Source organism: Somniosus microcephalus, chromosome 17, assembly GCF_052327205.1.
Source record: "Somniosus microcephalus isolate GS21.2 chromosome 17, FLI_Smic_1.0, whole genome shotgun sequence".
Lineage (NCBI taxonomy): Eukaryota > Metazoa > Chordata > Chondrichthyes > Squaliformes > Somniosidae > Somniosus > Somniosus microcephalus.
This window is the reverse complement of record NC_141003.1, coordinates 22,141,390-22,158,872: the sequence shown is the minus strand read 5'-3', so window position 1 is coordinate 22,158,872 and position 17,483 is coordinate 22,141,390. Positions and strand designations below refer to the sequence as shown.

Below are 17,483 nucleotides of genomic sequence, written 5' to 3'. Positions count from 1 at the left end.
TATGTTCATTTCTTCCCTCATATGAACATTTACATGTACCCATCCTTGGGATTCTGTTGACTTTGTTGAAGCACTTGTTTAAAATAGAGAATAAAAATATGTAGGAATAAAGAGCTATGTTTTTATTTTTTGTTAGGGAGAGATCAGAACTACAGAAAACTCTATATACAGCTGGGTGAAATCACAGTAATTGCATTTGTCCCACATTTATTCACATCTATTCTAGCCTGAGTGCTGATTGGAATACAGTACGTGTCTAGTAAGGAAGCTAGAAAATAGGACGTGACTGGAGAAACGGCGAGGGAGCATATCTATTTATAGCTGTCCTGGTATATAGTTGGCTGTGTGCTTTCATTATACCCCATTTACTAGTTTCAGGACTGCTGCAACAATGACATCACAGGAAAAAAAAGACCGACCAGTGAGCATGGTGAGTGAAGTTTCAACCTACACGATGGCCTCCGAAATGGCACTGCTTCCGATGAGTCCTGCAGGCAGGGTAAGTACTGACTCTTGTAGGGTAACTATAGCTGAAATCTAGTGCCATTAAATTACTCACTGGCATTTTTAACTTTGTTTGCAAGTAGCAGATAATAATTGTTCAAAATGCAGCATTGCCATCAATATTATATCTTTAGCAATGAGTGGAAAATATGTCATGCTTTTCAAAATCTCTCTTGATTTTTTCACAATGAAAATAGCAAGTACTTTTAAACGAGCTATGTAAATTTCAAAAAGGCACATTATTATGTATCATTAATCTAAAGAGTTTAAAGTTTTAATTGAGCTGTCTGTATTGTAACATTTCAACAAAGAAAACATCTGTATTCTGTGAAAATAAATTGCAGTAAATCATTCCAAAGAGATGAATAACTGGTAAAATTCAGTTGTTCAATGTCTGTTGCAATGGATTTATTCATACCGTGAAATAATATTTACAAATGTCTTAGTCTTCAGATAATGGAAATATAATTACTCTGTTAGATCATGTGAATTAAGCTGTAATCAATGAACGGAGCTTATGAAAAAGCCAAGAAATTAAACACAAGCAAAAGATGAATCACAGAGGAGACTATAGATTCAATACATAACTATGGGCTATGGAGTTGTTATGATCTGGGATGCACTGCCTGAAAGGGTGGTGGAAGCAGATTCAGTAGTTACTTTCAAAGGGGAATTGGATGAATACTTGAAGGGGAAAAATTTGCTGGGGAGTGGGATTAATTGAATAGCTCTTTCAAAGAGTCTACACAGGCATGATGGGCTGAATGACCTTTTTATGATTCTACAACTACCGGTTCCAAAAGCATTAAAAGATTAAATGCTTTGCTAACTCTCCTGATAACAATAAAGCTGGATCAGCATCTGCACTGTGAAGTTTATAGGTTAGGCTGAATGCATCCCATGGAGTTTGCAGTAATCAAGTTAAAGTGGTACCCCTGTAATCCTTAACTTAAGGTATAAGGATTAACTTGTGATACAGTATAAGTATTGCTATGACATCAAATGAGACAGATTTCCAATTGGATGCAATGATTTCCTTACTCAGTGAGTTCCTCATCTCACCAGTGCTGTCGAAGTGCTGGGTTTAATCACATTTTCATGCGAAAAGTAAATCAATCAAAGAGCTCACTTTGGCTAGTTTTGTATATCTTCCTTCCAGTACTGAGTGATATAGACTGAGATGTGGAACCAGTTGACCCGAGTACCCCCTTAGTTTTCTAGTTATGTAGCTGCAAGGGATCTAAAGGTGAGAGACAACCCTCATTCAGTTTTATGCAATTTGTGGCGCACTGGATCAACTGAATTATATATTTGCATTTGGAAAATAATACATACTTTGAATCAATTTTGAATAGTTTTTTGAAACCCATATGCTACTTCAAAACCTATTTTGAATCGTTAAACTTCAACTGGCTCCTCAGTCCATAATAAATAATCCTAAAGCAAATGAATGGATTCATGAAATAGTGAATGGTACATACTGTAAGAATCTTCATTATCTTTGCCAGAATTGCAATCTAGAGTTTGAAACTGGGGTACTGAACAGAATGGTTACTGCAACAACGTCACCTCTTAAAGGTTCTATTGTCTATGTACTTTCATTCATTTTGTTTTCTGCTGTACTTGATCATTTAAAAATAACTTGCTATACTTTTTGTATCTAGTAAAATCTCAAAAATACAAATACCATACGATTCATTTGAAACCTGGAGAGTTTCTGGTGTTCCAGTGATTTAAACAAGGATTTACTTTTAAACAGTACAGTTATTTCCATTGACTGTAACACTAGTGTTACACTACGATGTATGTGTATTACTGAAGAAGGGAAATGTAGTGAAAACTTGTGGTAGTAATGACAACTGTAGTTTTAGCTAACTATTCAGTTCGTAAAGTTAATGTGGTACTTCAATATCCAAACATTAGAACTGGGTACTTTTTAATTGTTCCAGTCTATCCTTGACTATTTGGAAAGGACGAGGAGAAAATTTAACTATCCTTTTACTGTTTGCACATTCATGAGCACCAGGAACAGGAATAGGCCATTCAGCCACTCAAGCCTGTTCCACCATTCAATTAAATCATGGCTGCTCTGTACCTCAACTGAATGTACCCACCTTTGTTCCATGTCATTTGATGCCCTTACCTAACCAAAATCTATCAATGTCAGTATTGAAAATTTCAGTTGACCCAGCATTTACGGGGAGTGAGCTCCAGATTTCCCCTCGCCTTTGTGTTCAAAAGTGTTTCCCGATTTCACTCCTAAATGGCCTAGCTCTTATTCTAAGATTATGCCCTCTTGTTCTCGATTCTCGCGCCAGAGGAATTAGCTTCTCTGTATCTATCCTATCGAATCCCTTAATTATTTTAAATACCTCGATTAGATCACCCCTCAACCTTCTAAACCCAAGAGAATACAAGGCAAGTTTATGCAACCTGTCCTCGTAATTTAACCCTGGTATCATTCTGGTCAATCTGCGCTGTCCCCCCTTCGAAGGCCAATATACCCTTCCTGAGGTGTGGTGCCAAACACTGAATACAGTGCTTCAGATGGGGTCGGACCAAGGCTTTGTACAACTGAAGCATAACTTCCTCACTTGTGAATTTCAACCCACTTGCGATAAAGGCCAACATTCTATCAGCCTTTTTGATTACATTCTGTACCTGTGCACTAGCTTTTAATGATTTGTGTACATGGATTTGTGTAAATTCCCTTTGCTCCTCAACAGCTGCTAGTCTCTCACCATTAAGAAAATATTCTGATTTGTCTTTCTCAGATTCAAAGTGGATGACCTCACACTCCCCATGTTGAACTCCATCTGCCATCGTTTTGCCCACCCATTTAGTCTATCTCTGTCCCTTTGTAACTACCTGCTCCTATCTCCACAACTTACTGTGCCTCCTAATTTAGTGTGTCATCTGCAAACTTGGATTGCTTATTCTAAGTCATTAATATATCTGATGAAAAGCTGAGGCCTCAGTACAGATTACTGGGGAACACCACTTGTCTCATCCCACCAATCAGAGAATAAACCCTTTATCCCTATTCTCTGTCTCCTTCCTCCCAATCAGTTACTGACCCATGTCACAATGTTACCTCCAATTCTGTGCGTGCTCCTTTTTGCTAATAATGTATTGTGTTTAATTCCCTTCAGTTACTTAAAGGGGAAGGAGAGCTTAGGAGAAGAACGACTTCTTTGAAATACTTCCCCACTTTATAAAAGCGGAACAAATGCATAGAAATCAATATTTTGAGTAGACCTAGTGCTGCCTTGCTAAAGGAAACACTGCTATAGCTCAGGCTTTATTCCAACACTGTTGTCATGTGTTCATAAAGAAAGGGAGAGTTCCACAAGCAGACCGAGTCTCCTATGATTTGAAATCCATGCCCCAATACAAGCCATTTGTGGAGTATCAAGCCCAAGAGTAACAATTAACCCTTAATTAAAGTATGTAGCATACCAGAGATCACATAGAATGCACATCATACTCTCCTTTCAAAGGTAGGAAATACCATGTGAAAAGACCAATGATTATAGGCTAAAACTAGTAGTCAAATTTAGGTACAAATTGAATAATGTACAGAAGCAGCGAAATGCAGCAAGATACTGAGACTACAATACCAGACTTACATAAATATAGTTGAGGTTGAGCTTTCAATTGCAACACCTATTCTAGCTGTATCTTTATGTCACTTGTACTATTTCACGTCCACATTTCACCATTTATTTTACTTTTCTTATTCTCAATCATGCAGGGCTACTGTGTGCCTATTCATGTTCTCTTAAGCATGCCCTTCAGAAGATGTATTTGTTATTTTATCCGTGAGCAATTTATGGCTCTCGTGCAGCTCTTTCAGTCTTTTTTTCACTTCTGCTTCTTTAGCCTCTGTCACTTCAAACTCCTCCACTCTCTTGTATTTGGAACAAACACTGACCTTTGCTCCAGTTTGTCCCCCTTTTCTTTCATGGGTTAGAATTTGTACACTCAACAACTTGGCTTCTCCTTATTCTCTATTCTTGTAAACAGTTTACTCCTTGAGTTACTGTATAATGTTTTAGTGACATTATTAAATGGCATTCTAAGTACTCAATGCATTATCCAGCTGCTAATGAACGAAGGGCTATAGTGAAGAGGCTTAAGAAGTTAGTGGCTTTTTTCACTGGAGGCAAGAAGATTAAGGGATGACCTGACACAGGTTATGAAGGGTTAATGAGGTAAATAGTGATGGATTGTTTCCACAGGTGAGAAAAGGGCACACATTTAAAATAATCACAGACTTTAAGGGGCAGTTTTTTTTTATTCTTTAAATAGGTGTTTAGAATTTGGAATCGCCTACTAGAAACCATTGTTGAAGCCGAGTCCATAAACTTTTTAAAAAGGGAATTAGATAGTTGCTTGAAAAAGTGTTAGAGTCTGAAGAGTGAGCAGGGGAGTGGAATTAGACCGCATTTCTCCAGATGTATTAACAATAAAATCATCCACCCACTCTTTCTTGTTCGTCTGGTCCAGATTGTTCTAATTAACTAATTTGATTTTGCACGCCAGCCACATCATAATATTTTATCTCCTAATCCTCTTTGTTTGGCGTAATTGGTATATAAATATACATGAGTTAATGGCCCAGATTTTGCAGTCAGCAGCGAACAAACGGCGATCACTTACACCTGCCCACAGACTTTTCTTGGGCTTTTGCACGGCAACTTAGGACAAATAGTGAGCCATTTCAGCATGACGCCCTCTACAAGGGGACTGGGATGCGTATGAACAGGGAAAGCAACTGCACGTCTCTTCAACCAGTCAGTTTGAAGAATCCTTATTGAGGCACGCAGAGTCTAAACCAGGATGTGTAAGTTAGAATATTTAATTCAATGTAAAATCATGAACAGAAAGCGAAATAAAGAGAGGGAAAGAAAGATGGGATTAAGAGTGCGATTAAAAGATACAAAGAAAAAGTTTTTTTTTAATTTCAATTTTTTAAATATTTCCAACAATAATTAAAATCTGAAGGAATGAGACTCCTCACTTCTAAAAGTAAATTTTCAGTGCCAGAGGTATTGTTTGGTAGTAATTGAAACTTATCACACTGTTAAAAACTTTGTCTGGTGTGTTTAGTGGGTATCCAGTGGGTGTGGTACCGCAACTTCACACCCTCCATGTATTTAAATGCCGAATCTCTCGGCGAAGTACGAGTGTAGCGAAGCTTGTGGAAGAGCAGGGCAAATCAAACAGCAGCTTCCTGATTTCCAAGTTTAATTGCGCATTTGCGGATGCCGGAGTTGCTGTCTGATTTACTCCGTAATAATGGAGTAAATCAGATAGCCTCACCGTTGTTCCTACTGCAAAATCCAGGCCAATATTTTCTTTTGTACCAGTTTCAGTTTAGAGTTAGAAATGACCTACTTCATTCCATGCCATGTAAATCTCCTTACGGTCATGAATTTGAAGTTGTAGGCCCTCAGTCTCTATCTTTTTTGACAATGCCATATTTTTTGTTGATTTTAATTTTTTTTTGTATATTCATTCAAGGGATGTGGATGTCGCTGGCAAGGCCTGCATTTATTGCACACCCCTAATAACCCTTGAGAAGGTGGTGGTGAGCCGCTGCAGCCCGTGTGGTGAGGGTACTCCCACAGTGCTGTTAGGGAGGGAGTTCCAAGATTTTGACCCAGCAACGATGAAGGAATGGCGATATATTTCCAAGTCAGGATGGTGTGTGACTTGGAGGGGAACTTGGAGTTGATGGTGTTCCCATGCACCTGCTGCCCTTGTCCTTCTAGGTGGTAGAGGTCGCGGGTTTGGGAGGTGCTGCAGAAGAAGCCTTGGTGAGTTGCTGCATTGCATTTTGTAGATTGTACACACTGCAGCCATGGCACGCTGGTGGTGGAGGGAGTGAATGTTTAAGGTAGTGGATGGGGTGCCAATCAAGCGGGCTGCTTTGTCCTGGATGATGTCGAGCTTCTCGAGTGTTGTTGGAGCTGCACTCATCCAGGCAAGTGGAGAATATTCCATCACACTCCTGACTTGTGCCTTGTAGATGGCAGAAAGGTGTTGGGGAGTCAGGAGGTGAGACACTCGCTGCAGAATACACAACCTCTGACCTGCTCTTGTAGCCACAGTATTTACTTGGTTTGTCCAGTTAAGTTTTCGGTCAATGGTGACCCCCAGGATGTTGATGGTGGGGGATTCGGCAATAGTAATAGTGTTGACTGTCAAGGGGCAGTGGCTAGACTCTTTCTTGTTGGAGATAGTCATTGTCCGGAACTTGTGTGGCGCGAATGTTACTTGCTGTTGTGTATGTACCTTTAAGAGAGAACTGCTTTTATACTGTAGTACCGGCAGTGACCACACCTGTATATAAAGCCGTAGCAGGCTTCTGTACTTTCAGTTCCAGCATACCCTCTGTTCAGTAAACACCTGTTATTACCGTTCTCCTGCAGTCCGTGTGTTATTGATACGCGGACACTACAGTGGCGACGAGCAGGTTCAAACTCACCTGCAGTACTGCATCACCTCACTGGGATCCATCCCTGAAAAGAAGCTTCTTGGAGGTCTAAGCCAGAGCAACGGGCGTCGACCGTGGGCAACCGCCCAGTGATCCATCGAAGTTCAGAGAATCGCAGGGGAAGCTGTGGCGAGCTGGGCTTGGCTCTCCAGTCAAGGTGTTCCAGCAAATCGGGCTGGTAGCAGGTAGTGCACTGACCCTTCCCGGACTGCGGCGGGCTAGAGCTCGATCGAGCGGCTCTGCAAGGGGGCCGAGCAGCGTCGTCGGGAAGGAAAAGAGAGAGAGAGGGTGGAGCGCACAGGGCGCGGCCGGTGCTCAAGAGCCGGGCAGCGTTAAAGAAAATAAAAGGGGGAAGGAAAAGAGACGCGCAGTGGACAGCGTCGAAGAAGAATAAAACTAAGAAAATTAATTAACAAAAGAGAGACGCGCAGGAACCGCGGGGCGCCGCCATTACTATTTAGAACGCTAGGAGCAGCATTGGCAGCAGGGGAAGAAGGAAAAGCGCGGGAGGCGCCATTTTAATCCATTGGGGAAGAAGGAAAAGCGCGGGAGGCACCATTTTAAACCACCCAAGCTGCCGAAGAGTGGCAGCATCACTGCTTTCGACAACGAAATAGAAGACTGGACCACGTATGTGGAAAGAATTGAAGTGTACTGCAAGGCAAATGAGGTGGCCGATGAAAAGGAGGCGTCGGTATTATTGAATTTGATGGGCGCGAGAACGTATGGCCTATTGCGGAATTTAATTACCCCAGCTAAACCAATGGAGAAAAGCTTTGAAGAGATTGTCAATATCTTACAGGAACATCTAAACCCTACACCGCTGCTGATAGCAGAAAGATTCAAGTTCCATAAAAGAAACCAGCACAAAGACGAGAGTAATGCTGACTATCTTACGGAACTACGCAAGTTATCGAAACACTGCCAGTTCGGAGCAGGACTGGCAGATACCTTAAGGGATAAGTTTGTCTGCGGGCTCCAGAGTGAAGGAACCCAGAAACGACTACTTTCGGAAAAGGACCTTACGCTAGAAAAGGCTTTCAGCGTGGCAGTATCCTACGAAGCAGCAGCACGGGGAGCTGCGGAAATACAACAGAAACCGCAAGAATATAGCACCAATGAAATGGCATATGGAGCAGAAAAGTGCTATCGCTGCGGCAGAACAACCCATGACCAGAAGGATTGCTGGTTTAAGGACAAAGTATGCAGGCAATGTGGAAAAGTGGGACTCATAGCACGAGTCTGCAGGTCGGGAAAGAAAACCAACACTAAAAGAACTACTAAGGAAAAGTACAAGAAAGTACAAAAGATGACGGACAGTAGTTCAGAAGATCAGAAGAGTGATAATGACTCCGGGAGCAGGAGACTAAGTTGTCTAAAGTTACACAACGTGATCGCAAAGGAGGATCACCGAACCATTTGGGTCACCCTCATGATAGCAGGGTCCCAAGTAAAGATGGAATTGGACACAGGATCAGCCCTAACAGTCATGAATCGACGAGACTACGAGTGGCTATTCTCACACATACCCTTGAAGGACATGTCCATTGTCTTGAAGACATATACGGGGCAAAAAGTCTACCCCAGAGGAATAATAAGGGTGCCCGTTAAATACAACGGCAAGGAAACACAGAAACTGTATCTATATATACTACAAGATGGAGGACCACCATTATTGGGGCATGAATGGATCCGAAAAATACAATTGGATTGGCATTCCATTCAGGCGCTAACTGTGGCTGACAAAAAGGATGACGACATCACACCTGGACGACTGTCAAAAATTCTAACTGATGCGAAAGAGGTGTTCCAGCAAAGACTTGGGACTCTAAAAGGCGTAACGGCAACGATAAAAATTGAAGATAACGCAAACCCCAAATTTTTTACGGCCAGACCGGTACCGTATGCGATCCGCCCAGCCGTCGCAGCAGAGCTGGAGAGTCTGGAGCGTTCGGGTGTGCTGTCCAAGGTGGACTGGAGCGAGTGGGCCACACCCATCATTCCTGTAATGAAGAAATCATTGAGCAGCAAGCCTGGGGAGCCGAAGAAGGTTCGCATCTGTGGGGACTTTAAGGTAACTGTGAACCCAGTCCTGCACGCAGTACAATATCCACTTCCGCGGATAGAAGATATTTTCGCCTCACTATCTGGAGGGAAACGCTTTACGAAGATTGATCTGGCCCAAGCGTATCTACAAATGGAGGTAGAAGAAGCATCTAGAAAATACCTCATGATAAACACTCACAAAGGTCTTTACCAGTACAACCGACTGGTATTCGGGGTAGCATCAGCTCCGGCTATTTGGCAGAGGGCGATGGAACAAGTCCTGCAAGGGATCCCGGGGACCCAGTGTTATTTGGACGACATCCTGGTTACGGGCTAAAATGACAGTGAACACCTTGCCAACCTGGAGCAGGTGCTCACTAGATTACAAGAATATGGGCTACGAGCCAACCGCCCCAAATGCAAATTTTTCAGGAAACAAATCTCGTATTGTGGCCACGTGATTGATGAAGAGGGGTTACATAAGTCCCCAGACAAGATTGAGGCAGTAGTCAAGGCTCCAGCACCGGAAAATGTGTCGCAACTGAGGTCGTTCCTCGGGTTGGTGAACTACTACCATAAGTTCTTGCCAAATTTGTCTACAATTCTGCACCCACTGAACGCCCTGCTGCAAACTGGAGTAGCATGGAAATGGAGTGATGAGTGTAAGTGTGCCTTTCAGAAATGTAAATGACTAATCACTTCAAAAGAAGTATTGGCCCACTACAATCCAACACTACCAATTCGGTTGGCATGTGATGCGCCTCCCTACGGCATTGGAGCGGTGCTGTCGCACAAATTCCTTGACGGTTCAGAGAGGCCAATAGCCTTTGCGTCACGTTCGTTAACCTCAGCCAAGCGTAACTACGCCCAGATTGACAGGGAGGCCCTCAGCCTGGTGTGGGGGGTGAAGAAGTTCAATCACTATCTGCACGGGCAGAAATTCACCTTACTGACTGATCACCAGCCTCTTGTCTCCATTTTTAACCCAAAGAAGGGCGTTCCGGTGATGACGGTGCAACGGCTGCAAAGATGGTCACTTTTTCTAGGGGCACATCAATACGACATAGAGTATAAGGGCACGAAACAGCATGGAAACGCTGATGGGCTGTCGCGCCTGCCGCTGCCTACGGTGGAGGAAGCACCTGCAGTGGACCCTGTTGAGATATTCCATTCGACCATCGTCGAATGTCTACCTGTTACAAACTCAAGTATAGAGAAGGAAACCCGAAATGACCCGACACACACTCGGGTCTATGATTTGATGGTGAAGGGATGGCCAGCACATGGCGACTCACTGTTGCCAGCATTCTCGCCAAGGAGAGAACAGCTGTCAGTGTGCCGGGGGACCTTGATGTGTGGATCCCGAGTGGTAATTCCACCCAAGTTGAGAGATAGAGTGCTCAATGAGCTTCATGAAGGTCATCTGGGAGGGGTAAAAATGAAGAGCCTAGCCAGGGCGTTTGTGTGGTGGCCGGGAATCGATAAAGAAATCGAGGAAATGACCAAGAGATGCACAGGATGCCAGAAAGTCCAAAACGCTCCACCACAGGCCCCTCTACACCCATGGGAGTGGCCCTCATCTCCATGGCAACGGGTACACATTGATTTTGCTGGTCCATTTATGGACTCAATGTTTTTAATCGCCGTGGATGCACATTCGAAATGGCCAGAGGTCATCAAAATGTCCTCCACCACCACGGAGAAAACTATTGCAGTCCTACGGACCATCTTCGCCAGGAATGGCTTGCCAGAACAGATTTGCTCCGACAATGGACCACAATTTGTGTCCGAGGATTTCCGGAGGTTTTTGAGGAATAATGGGGTAAAGCATTACACATCCGCCCTGTATCATCCAGCCACAAACGGATTGGCTGAGAGGTTTGTTCAAACCTTTAAAAAAAGCAATAAAGGCGATGTATAACGACAACATACCACTGCAACACAAGGTGGATAATTTCTTGTTTGCTTACCGGAATGCGACACATGCAGTCACCAACCAAGCTCCAGCCATGATGTTCTTTAACCGAAGGTTAAGATGTCGCCTGGATTTGCTCAAACCAAACATAAGACGAGATGTTGAGGATAAGCAATTCCAGCACATCAATGAGAAGCCAACCAGGAGCTTCAAGATAGGGCAACCAGTCTTGGCCCGCGACTACCGAACAGAAAAATGGCAGCCAGGAACGATATGCACACAGCAGGGACCACTAATGTACACAGTGGACGTTGGAGAGAGCATCATGAGACGCCATGCTGACCAGATTCTAGAGCCACAGGAACAAGTCAAACCCATACCACGAGCATGCGCACCTGGTGATGAACCCGAAGTACAGATTGTGTCGACCTCAGAATCGGTGGTATTGGAAGCTGACGAACCAACCAATGACAATGAGCCAGAATCGACTCCGCCGCAAGAACAGGATACTCGAGAAAGGCGCTATCCAGAGAGGATCAGGAAGCCTCCTCAAAGACTGAATTTATAAATGATTACTTTCAGCTGATGTATATAGTACAAAGAAAATTGTAATTGTAATTAGTTATTATTTAATTGTTAAATGAATGTTATGTACTGTTTATCTAAAAGGGGAGGAATTGTTGTGTATGTACCTTTTGAGAGAACTGCTTTTATACTGTAGTACCGGCAGTGACCACACCTGTATATAAAGCCGTAGCAGGCTTCTGTACTTTCAGTTCCAGCATACCCTCTGTTCAGTAAACACCTGTTATTACCGTTCTCCTGCAGTCCGTGTGTTATTGATACGCGGACACTACACTTGCCACTTATCAGCCCAAGCCTGACTCTCGTCCAGGTCTTGCTGCATGCAGGCATAGACTGCTTCATTATCTGAGGAGTTGCGAATGGAACTGAACACTCTGCAATCACCAGCGAACATCCCCACTTCTGACCTTATGATGGAGGGAAGGTCATTGATGAAGCAGCTGAAGATGGTTGGGTCTAGCACACTGAGGAACTCCTGCAGTGATGTCCTGGGGCTGTGATGATTGACCTCCAACCACCACAACCATCTTCCTTTGTGCTAGGTGTGACTCCAGCCAGTGGAGACTTTCCCCCTGATTCCCATTGACTTCAGTTTTACTTGGACTCCTTGATGCCACACTCTGTCCAAAGATGTGCGAGTTAGGTTGATTGGCTATGATAAATTGACCCTTAGTGTTAGGGGGATTAAATACGTGGGGTTACGGGGATATGTGTTGGTGTAGGGATTACGGGGATCGGGTGGGATATGTGTCGGTGCAGGCTCGATGGACCGAAATGGCCTCTATCTGCACTGTGGGGTTTCTGTGATTCTGTCAAATGCTGCCATGATGTCAAGGGCAGTCACACTCACTTCACCTGTGGAAATCAGCTCTTTTATCCATGTTTGGACCAAGGCTGTAATGAAGTCTGGAGCCGAGTGGTCCTGGCGGAACCCAAACTGCGCATCGGTGAGCAAGTACTGCTTGATAGCACTATCGACGACACCTTCCATCACTTTGCTAATGATTGAGAGTAGACTGATGGGGCGGTAATTGACCGGATTGGATTTGTCCTGCTTTTTGTGGACAGGACATACCTAGGCAGTTTTCCACATTGTCGGATAGATGCTAGTGTTGTAGCTGTACTGGAACAGCTTGGTTAGAGGCACGGCTAGTTCTGGAGCACAAGTCTTCAGCACGACAGCCAGGATGTTGTCGGGGCCCATAGGCTTTGCTGTAGGGATCCTCCCTGAACCTTATAGAAGAAACTTCGTCATCCCAAATTTAATGCTCTGTTATTTACCAAAAACAGACCATGTGTTAACATCTAAGAATTCAAGATTCAAAATTCTGCCTCCTCTAATCTGAGCCCTGGACTACCCTCCAAAGTAAACTCAATTTTACATTGTTCAGCGTACTCGTGTTTAAAATGTTGATTTTATGTTTTACTATAGCCTGCAAAATCAGTTGTGTACTGTACAGTTAATAGCTGTTAATGCTGTTGTCCTTTTTAACTGATACTCGATTCAAATGGTATTTTTTTACTTTTTTACTTTGGTACATTCATAGTTTTTTTTTCATTTTTAAAACCTTCCTTTGCTGTTAAATCTCCTGCAACTTCTCATTCGCCCTGCTTTTTACATTTCTCCTCCCTCTACTCACTTTTTTTCGATAATGTATGAATCAGACAGGAGCTTTGATTAAACAAGAGACATAACTGTAATTTGAAGAGAGAATAGATTAGAATCTCATTGAGTACGTTTAACAGAACAAAAAAGGGAAATGCACAAATTGAGACAAGAATGTCCAGTCAAATCAGTTTGATAACAAATCTGGCAAAGATTAAAAGAAAAGCATGAGCATTTGTTTTATGTTAAGGGATAAACTTCCCTCTTCCCAGGCTTTCACTAACTGTAGCTGACTGAGCAGTTTGCTCTAGCTAGTGCCACTTGTGCTGACCTAGGATATGGCTCTGTATCCCATTTTTTTCCCCCAACCTTTGAGGAGTAACAGATTTTTGCTAGGTACTTTTCACACAATACTGAAACTGAGATCAGAAACGCGAGCAGTATGGGACAATCAGAGGCAAATAGTGTTTGGGATTTTTTTGTGTCTCATTGCGGAGGGTGATGATGTTTGGGTTGGGGACAGAAGGGAATATTTGTAACATGAAATCAGCCAGGTCTGGATCATGGCAAAAGACATCTTAAACATGAAGAAAACCATGAAATGTACCCATGAAATTGGTTATTTGATGTTGGAAATGCCTGCAAGAAATTTTCCCCAGATAGGCTAATCATTGGAGATTCAGCAATGAGGAAGAGCAAAAATAATTAAAAATGTAAAAAAACAAACTAGGAATTCGTTTTGGGGAGGTAAGAAAAATGTAACGGGAAGGAGGTAAATCCTGAATTGATTAAAAAAGTCAGATAGATAGAGATTTATGATAAATAAAAGGAAAGTATTGGAGAGGCTAATTAAGCTAAAGGTGGACAAAATTATGGGATCTGACGCGATGCATCCAAGAATCCTGAAGGAACTGGGGAAAGAAATAGTGGAAGCCCCAGAAATTATGTTTCTGCGTTCTACTGAGAATGGATGTGTGCCAGAGGACTGGAGCGTGGCTAATGTAATAGCCATTGGAGTCAGAGTTAATTAAGGCCAGTTAGTTTAACATCTGTGGCAGGGAACATTTTAGAATCTTTACAGATGAAATAGAAAATAATTAGAACCAGCCAACATGGATTTCAGGAAGGAAGATTACACTAACAAACTTGATTGAGTTCATTGAGGAGGTGACGGATATGGTGGATGGGGGAAATGTGATGTGCATGGACTTTTAGAAAGCTTTTGACAATGTGCCACACAGGAGACTATTGGAGAAGATTGAGGGATATGGAATTCGAGGAAGGGTAGAAAATTGGATTTAAAAACAGGTCGGAAAGGAGTAAAGCGAGTCGGACCTAAGGGCAGTTTCCTGGGAGTGGATAGCAATGCCACTCCGTGTTCTGTTCAAGGACTGCTTCTGTTCACTGTGCACATCAGTGATTTGGATATAGGGCTAAAGGGAGTTGTGTCCAAATTTGCAGATGATACTAAAATAGGAGGCATGATAAATAATTCTGAGAATCAAAGGAAGCTTCAAGAGCATACTGATGGGATGCTTGAATGGGCTAAAAAGTGGCAGATGAATTCAGTATCTGTCAATGTGAGGTAATACATTTTACTTTTATAAAAATAAAAGTAATAATTACACTTTGAATGGTGGGAGGCTGGGCTATGTGGAAGAGCCGAAGTATTTAAGGGTTCAGGTTCACAAAATATTAAAAGCTGTGCTTTCAGTGGATAAAGCCATAAAAAATAAGCTAATAGAGTATTGGGTTTTATGGTAAGAGATATGTAATATAAAAGTAGAGATGTAATGGTGAATCTATATAAAACCTTAGTAGGACCACAGTTGTAGTACAGGTAGACTACCCTTTATCCGAAAACCTCGGGACCAGCCATGTTTCGGTTTTCGGAAAATTTCGGAAGGTGAGCGAAAACACTTCGGTTTTCAGAGTAATTCGGTTTGCGGGAGTGCGGATAAAGGATACACTATCCCTTATCCAAAAGGGTGGGGGTCGGCAGGGGTCGGGGTCGTGCGCACGACTTACGCTGAGCGATTTCGGTTTTCAGAAGTCATGCTTTGCGCCACTTTCGGCTTTCAGAGGTTTTCTGGTTTCGGATGTGCGGATAAAGGCTGGTACACTATATCTTATCCGAAATGGGGCGGGGTCGGGGGTGGGGGTCGGCGGGGGTGGGGTTCGGGGGTGGGGGTCGGCGGGGGTCGGAGTCGTGCGCACGACTTACGCTGAGCGATTTCGGTTTTCAGAAGTGCGGAAAAATGCTACACTATCCCTTATCCGGCTAGGCCTGTAAGTCGTGCGCCACTCTGGTCATGTCGTGCGCACGACTTACGCTGACCGAAAAAACCTTCGGTTTTTAGAGGGTTTCGGTTTTCGGAAGTTCGGATAAAGGGTAGTCTACCTGTACTTTGTGTAGTTTTGGGCTCCACACTATAGGAAGGATGTTGGTACAGTAAAGGTGGTACAGCAGATTCTGTAGAATGCTGCCTGGCATGAACCAATATAATTACAAAGAAAAACTTGAAAAATTGGGAAAAAGCAAAATATGCAGATGCTGGAAATCTGAAATAAAAACAGAAAATGCTGGAAATACTCAGCAGGTCAGGCAGTATCTGTGGAGAGAGAAACAGAGTTAACGTTTCAGGTTGATGACCCTTCGACAGAAAAAGTTGGAGATGGAACAGGTTTTTAAGCAAGTGTAGGGGCAGGGAGAGGGGGGGAGGTGAGGAAAGAACAAAAGGGAAGGTCTGTGATAGGATGGAAGGCGGGAGGTTAAGAGACAAAAGGGATGATGCTGCAAGGCAGAAGGAGATGGTAATGGGACAAGTTAAGAAACAAAAGATGACTCTAGATGAAGTGTAAATGGTGATGGCAGAATGATCGACAGCTGCCATGTGAGAGAAAAAAAATGAAAAAAGATAGGGGCAGAGGTTATGGTCTGAAATTGTTGAACTCGAAAGATGAGGTGCTGTTCCTCGAGCTTACGTTGAACTGCATTGGAGCAGTGTAAGAGGCCGAGGTCAGAGTGGGAGTGGAGTGGAGAATTAAAGTGACAGACGACTGGAAGCTCGGGGTCACCCTTACGGACTGAACGGAGGTGTTCCGCAAAGCAGTCACCCAATCTGCGTTTGGTCTCCCCAATGTAGAGGAGACTGCATCGTGATCAGCGAATACAGTATACTAAATTGCAAGAAGTACAAGTGAATCGCTGTTTCACCTGGAAAGGAGTGTTTGGGGCCCTGGACAGTGGGAAAGGTGGAGGTAAATGGGCATGTGTTGCATCTCCTGCGCTTGCACGTGAAGGTGCCGGGGGAAGGGGTGTTGGGGTAATAGAGGGGTGGACCAGGGTGTCGCGGAGGGAGCGGTCCCTTCGGAATGCTGAAAGGGGAGTTGAGGGGAAGATGTGTTTGGTGGTGGGATCACGCTGGAGGTGGCGGAAATGGTGGAGGATGATCCGTTGAATGTGGAGGCTGGTGGGGTGAACCCTATCGTGGTTCCAGGAGGATGGGGAAACGGTGAGAGCAGAAGTACGGGAAATAGAACGACACAGTCAAGGGCCGTGTCAACTACAGTAGAGGGGAATCTTCGGCTGAAGCACTAGTATGGAAGGTGGCATCGTCTAAGCAGATGCGGCAAAGACGGAGAAACTGGGAGAATGGAAGCGGGGTGGGAGGAAGTGTAGTCCAGGTAGCTGTGGGAGTCAGTGGGCTTATAGTGAATGTTTGTCAATAGCCTATCCCCAGAGATGGAGACAGAGAAGTCGAGGAAGGGAAGAAAACAGTCGGAGATGTACCATGTGAATGTGAGGTAAGGGTGGAAATTGGAAGCAAAGTGAATGAAATTTTCTAGTTCAGGGCGAGAGCAGGAAACGGCACCGATACAGTCATCAATGTACCGGAAAAAGAGCTGAGGGAGGGGACCTGAGTAGGACTGGAACAAAGAATGTTCCACATAGCCCACGAAAAGGCAGGCATAACTAGGGCCCATGCGGGTACCCATAGCAACACCTTTCATTTGGAGTCGAAGGAGAAGTTTTTCAATGCGAGAACAAGTTCAGCCAGGCAAAGCAGGGTGGTGGTGGAAGGGGACTGGTTGGGCCTCTGTTCAAGGAAGAAGCAGAGCGCTCTCAGGCCATCTTGGTGGGGGATGGAGGTGTAGAGGGATTGGACGTCCATGGTGAAAAGGAGACGGTTGGGGCCGGAAACTGTTAGTGGCGGAGGGCATCGGAAGAGTCGCGGATGTACGTGGGAAGAGACTGGACAAGGGGAGAAAGAATAGAGTCGAGATAGGAAGAAATAAGTTCTGTAGGGCAAGAACAAGCTGAA

General features: G+C 43.8%; 1 protein-coding gene across 10 annotated transcripts in view; it reads left to right on the top strand.

Moving 5' to 3' along the window:
* Positions 1 to 17,483, top strand: part of plekha5 (pleckstrin homology domain containing A5) — a 435,482-nt gene that overhangs the window by 262,190 nt on the left and 155,809 nt on the right. For all 10 annotated transcript variants that reach the window (XM_086010041.1, XM_086010040.1, XM_086010044.1 and 7 more), the window contains one exon: positions 373 to 499. In XM_086010041.1, the coding sequence (XP_085866167.1) occupies positions 373 to 499 (127 nt within the window). The remainder of the gene's footprint in view (positions 1 to 372; positions 500 to 17,483) is intronic.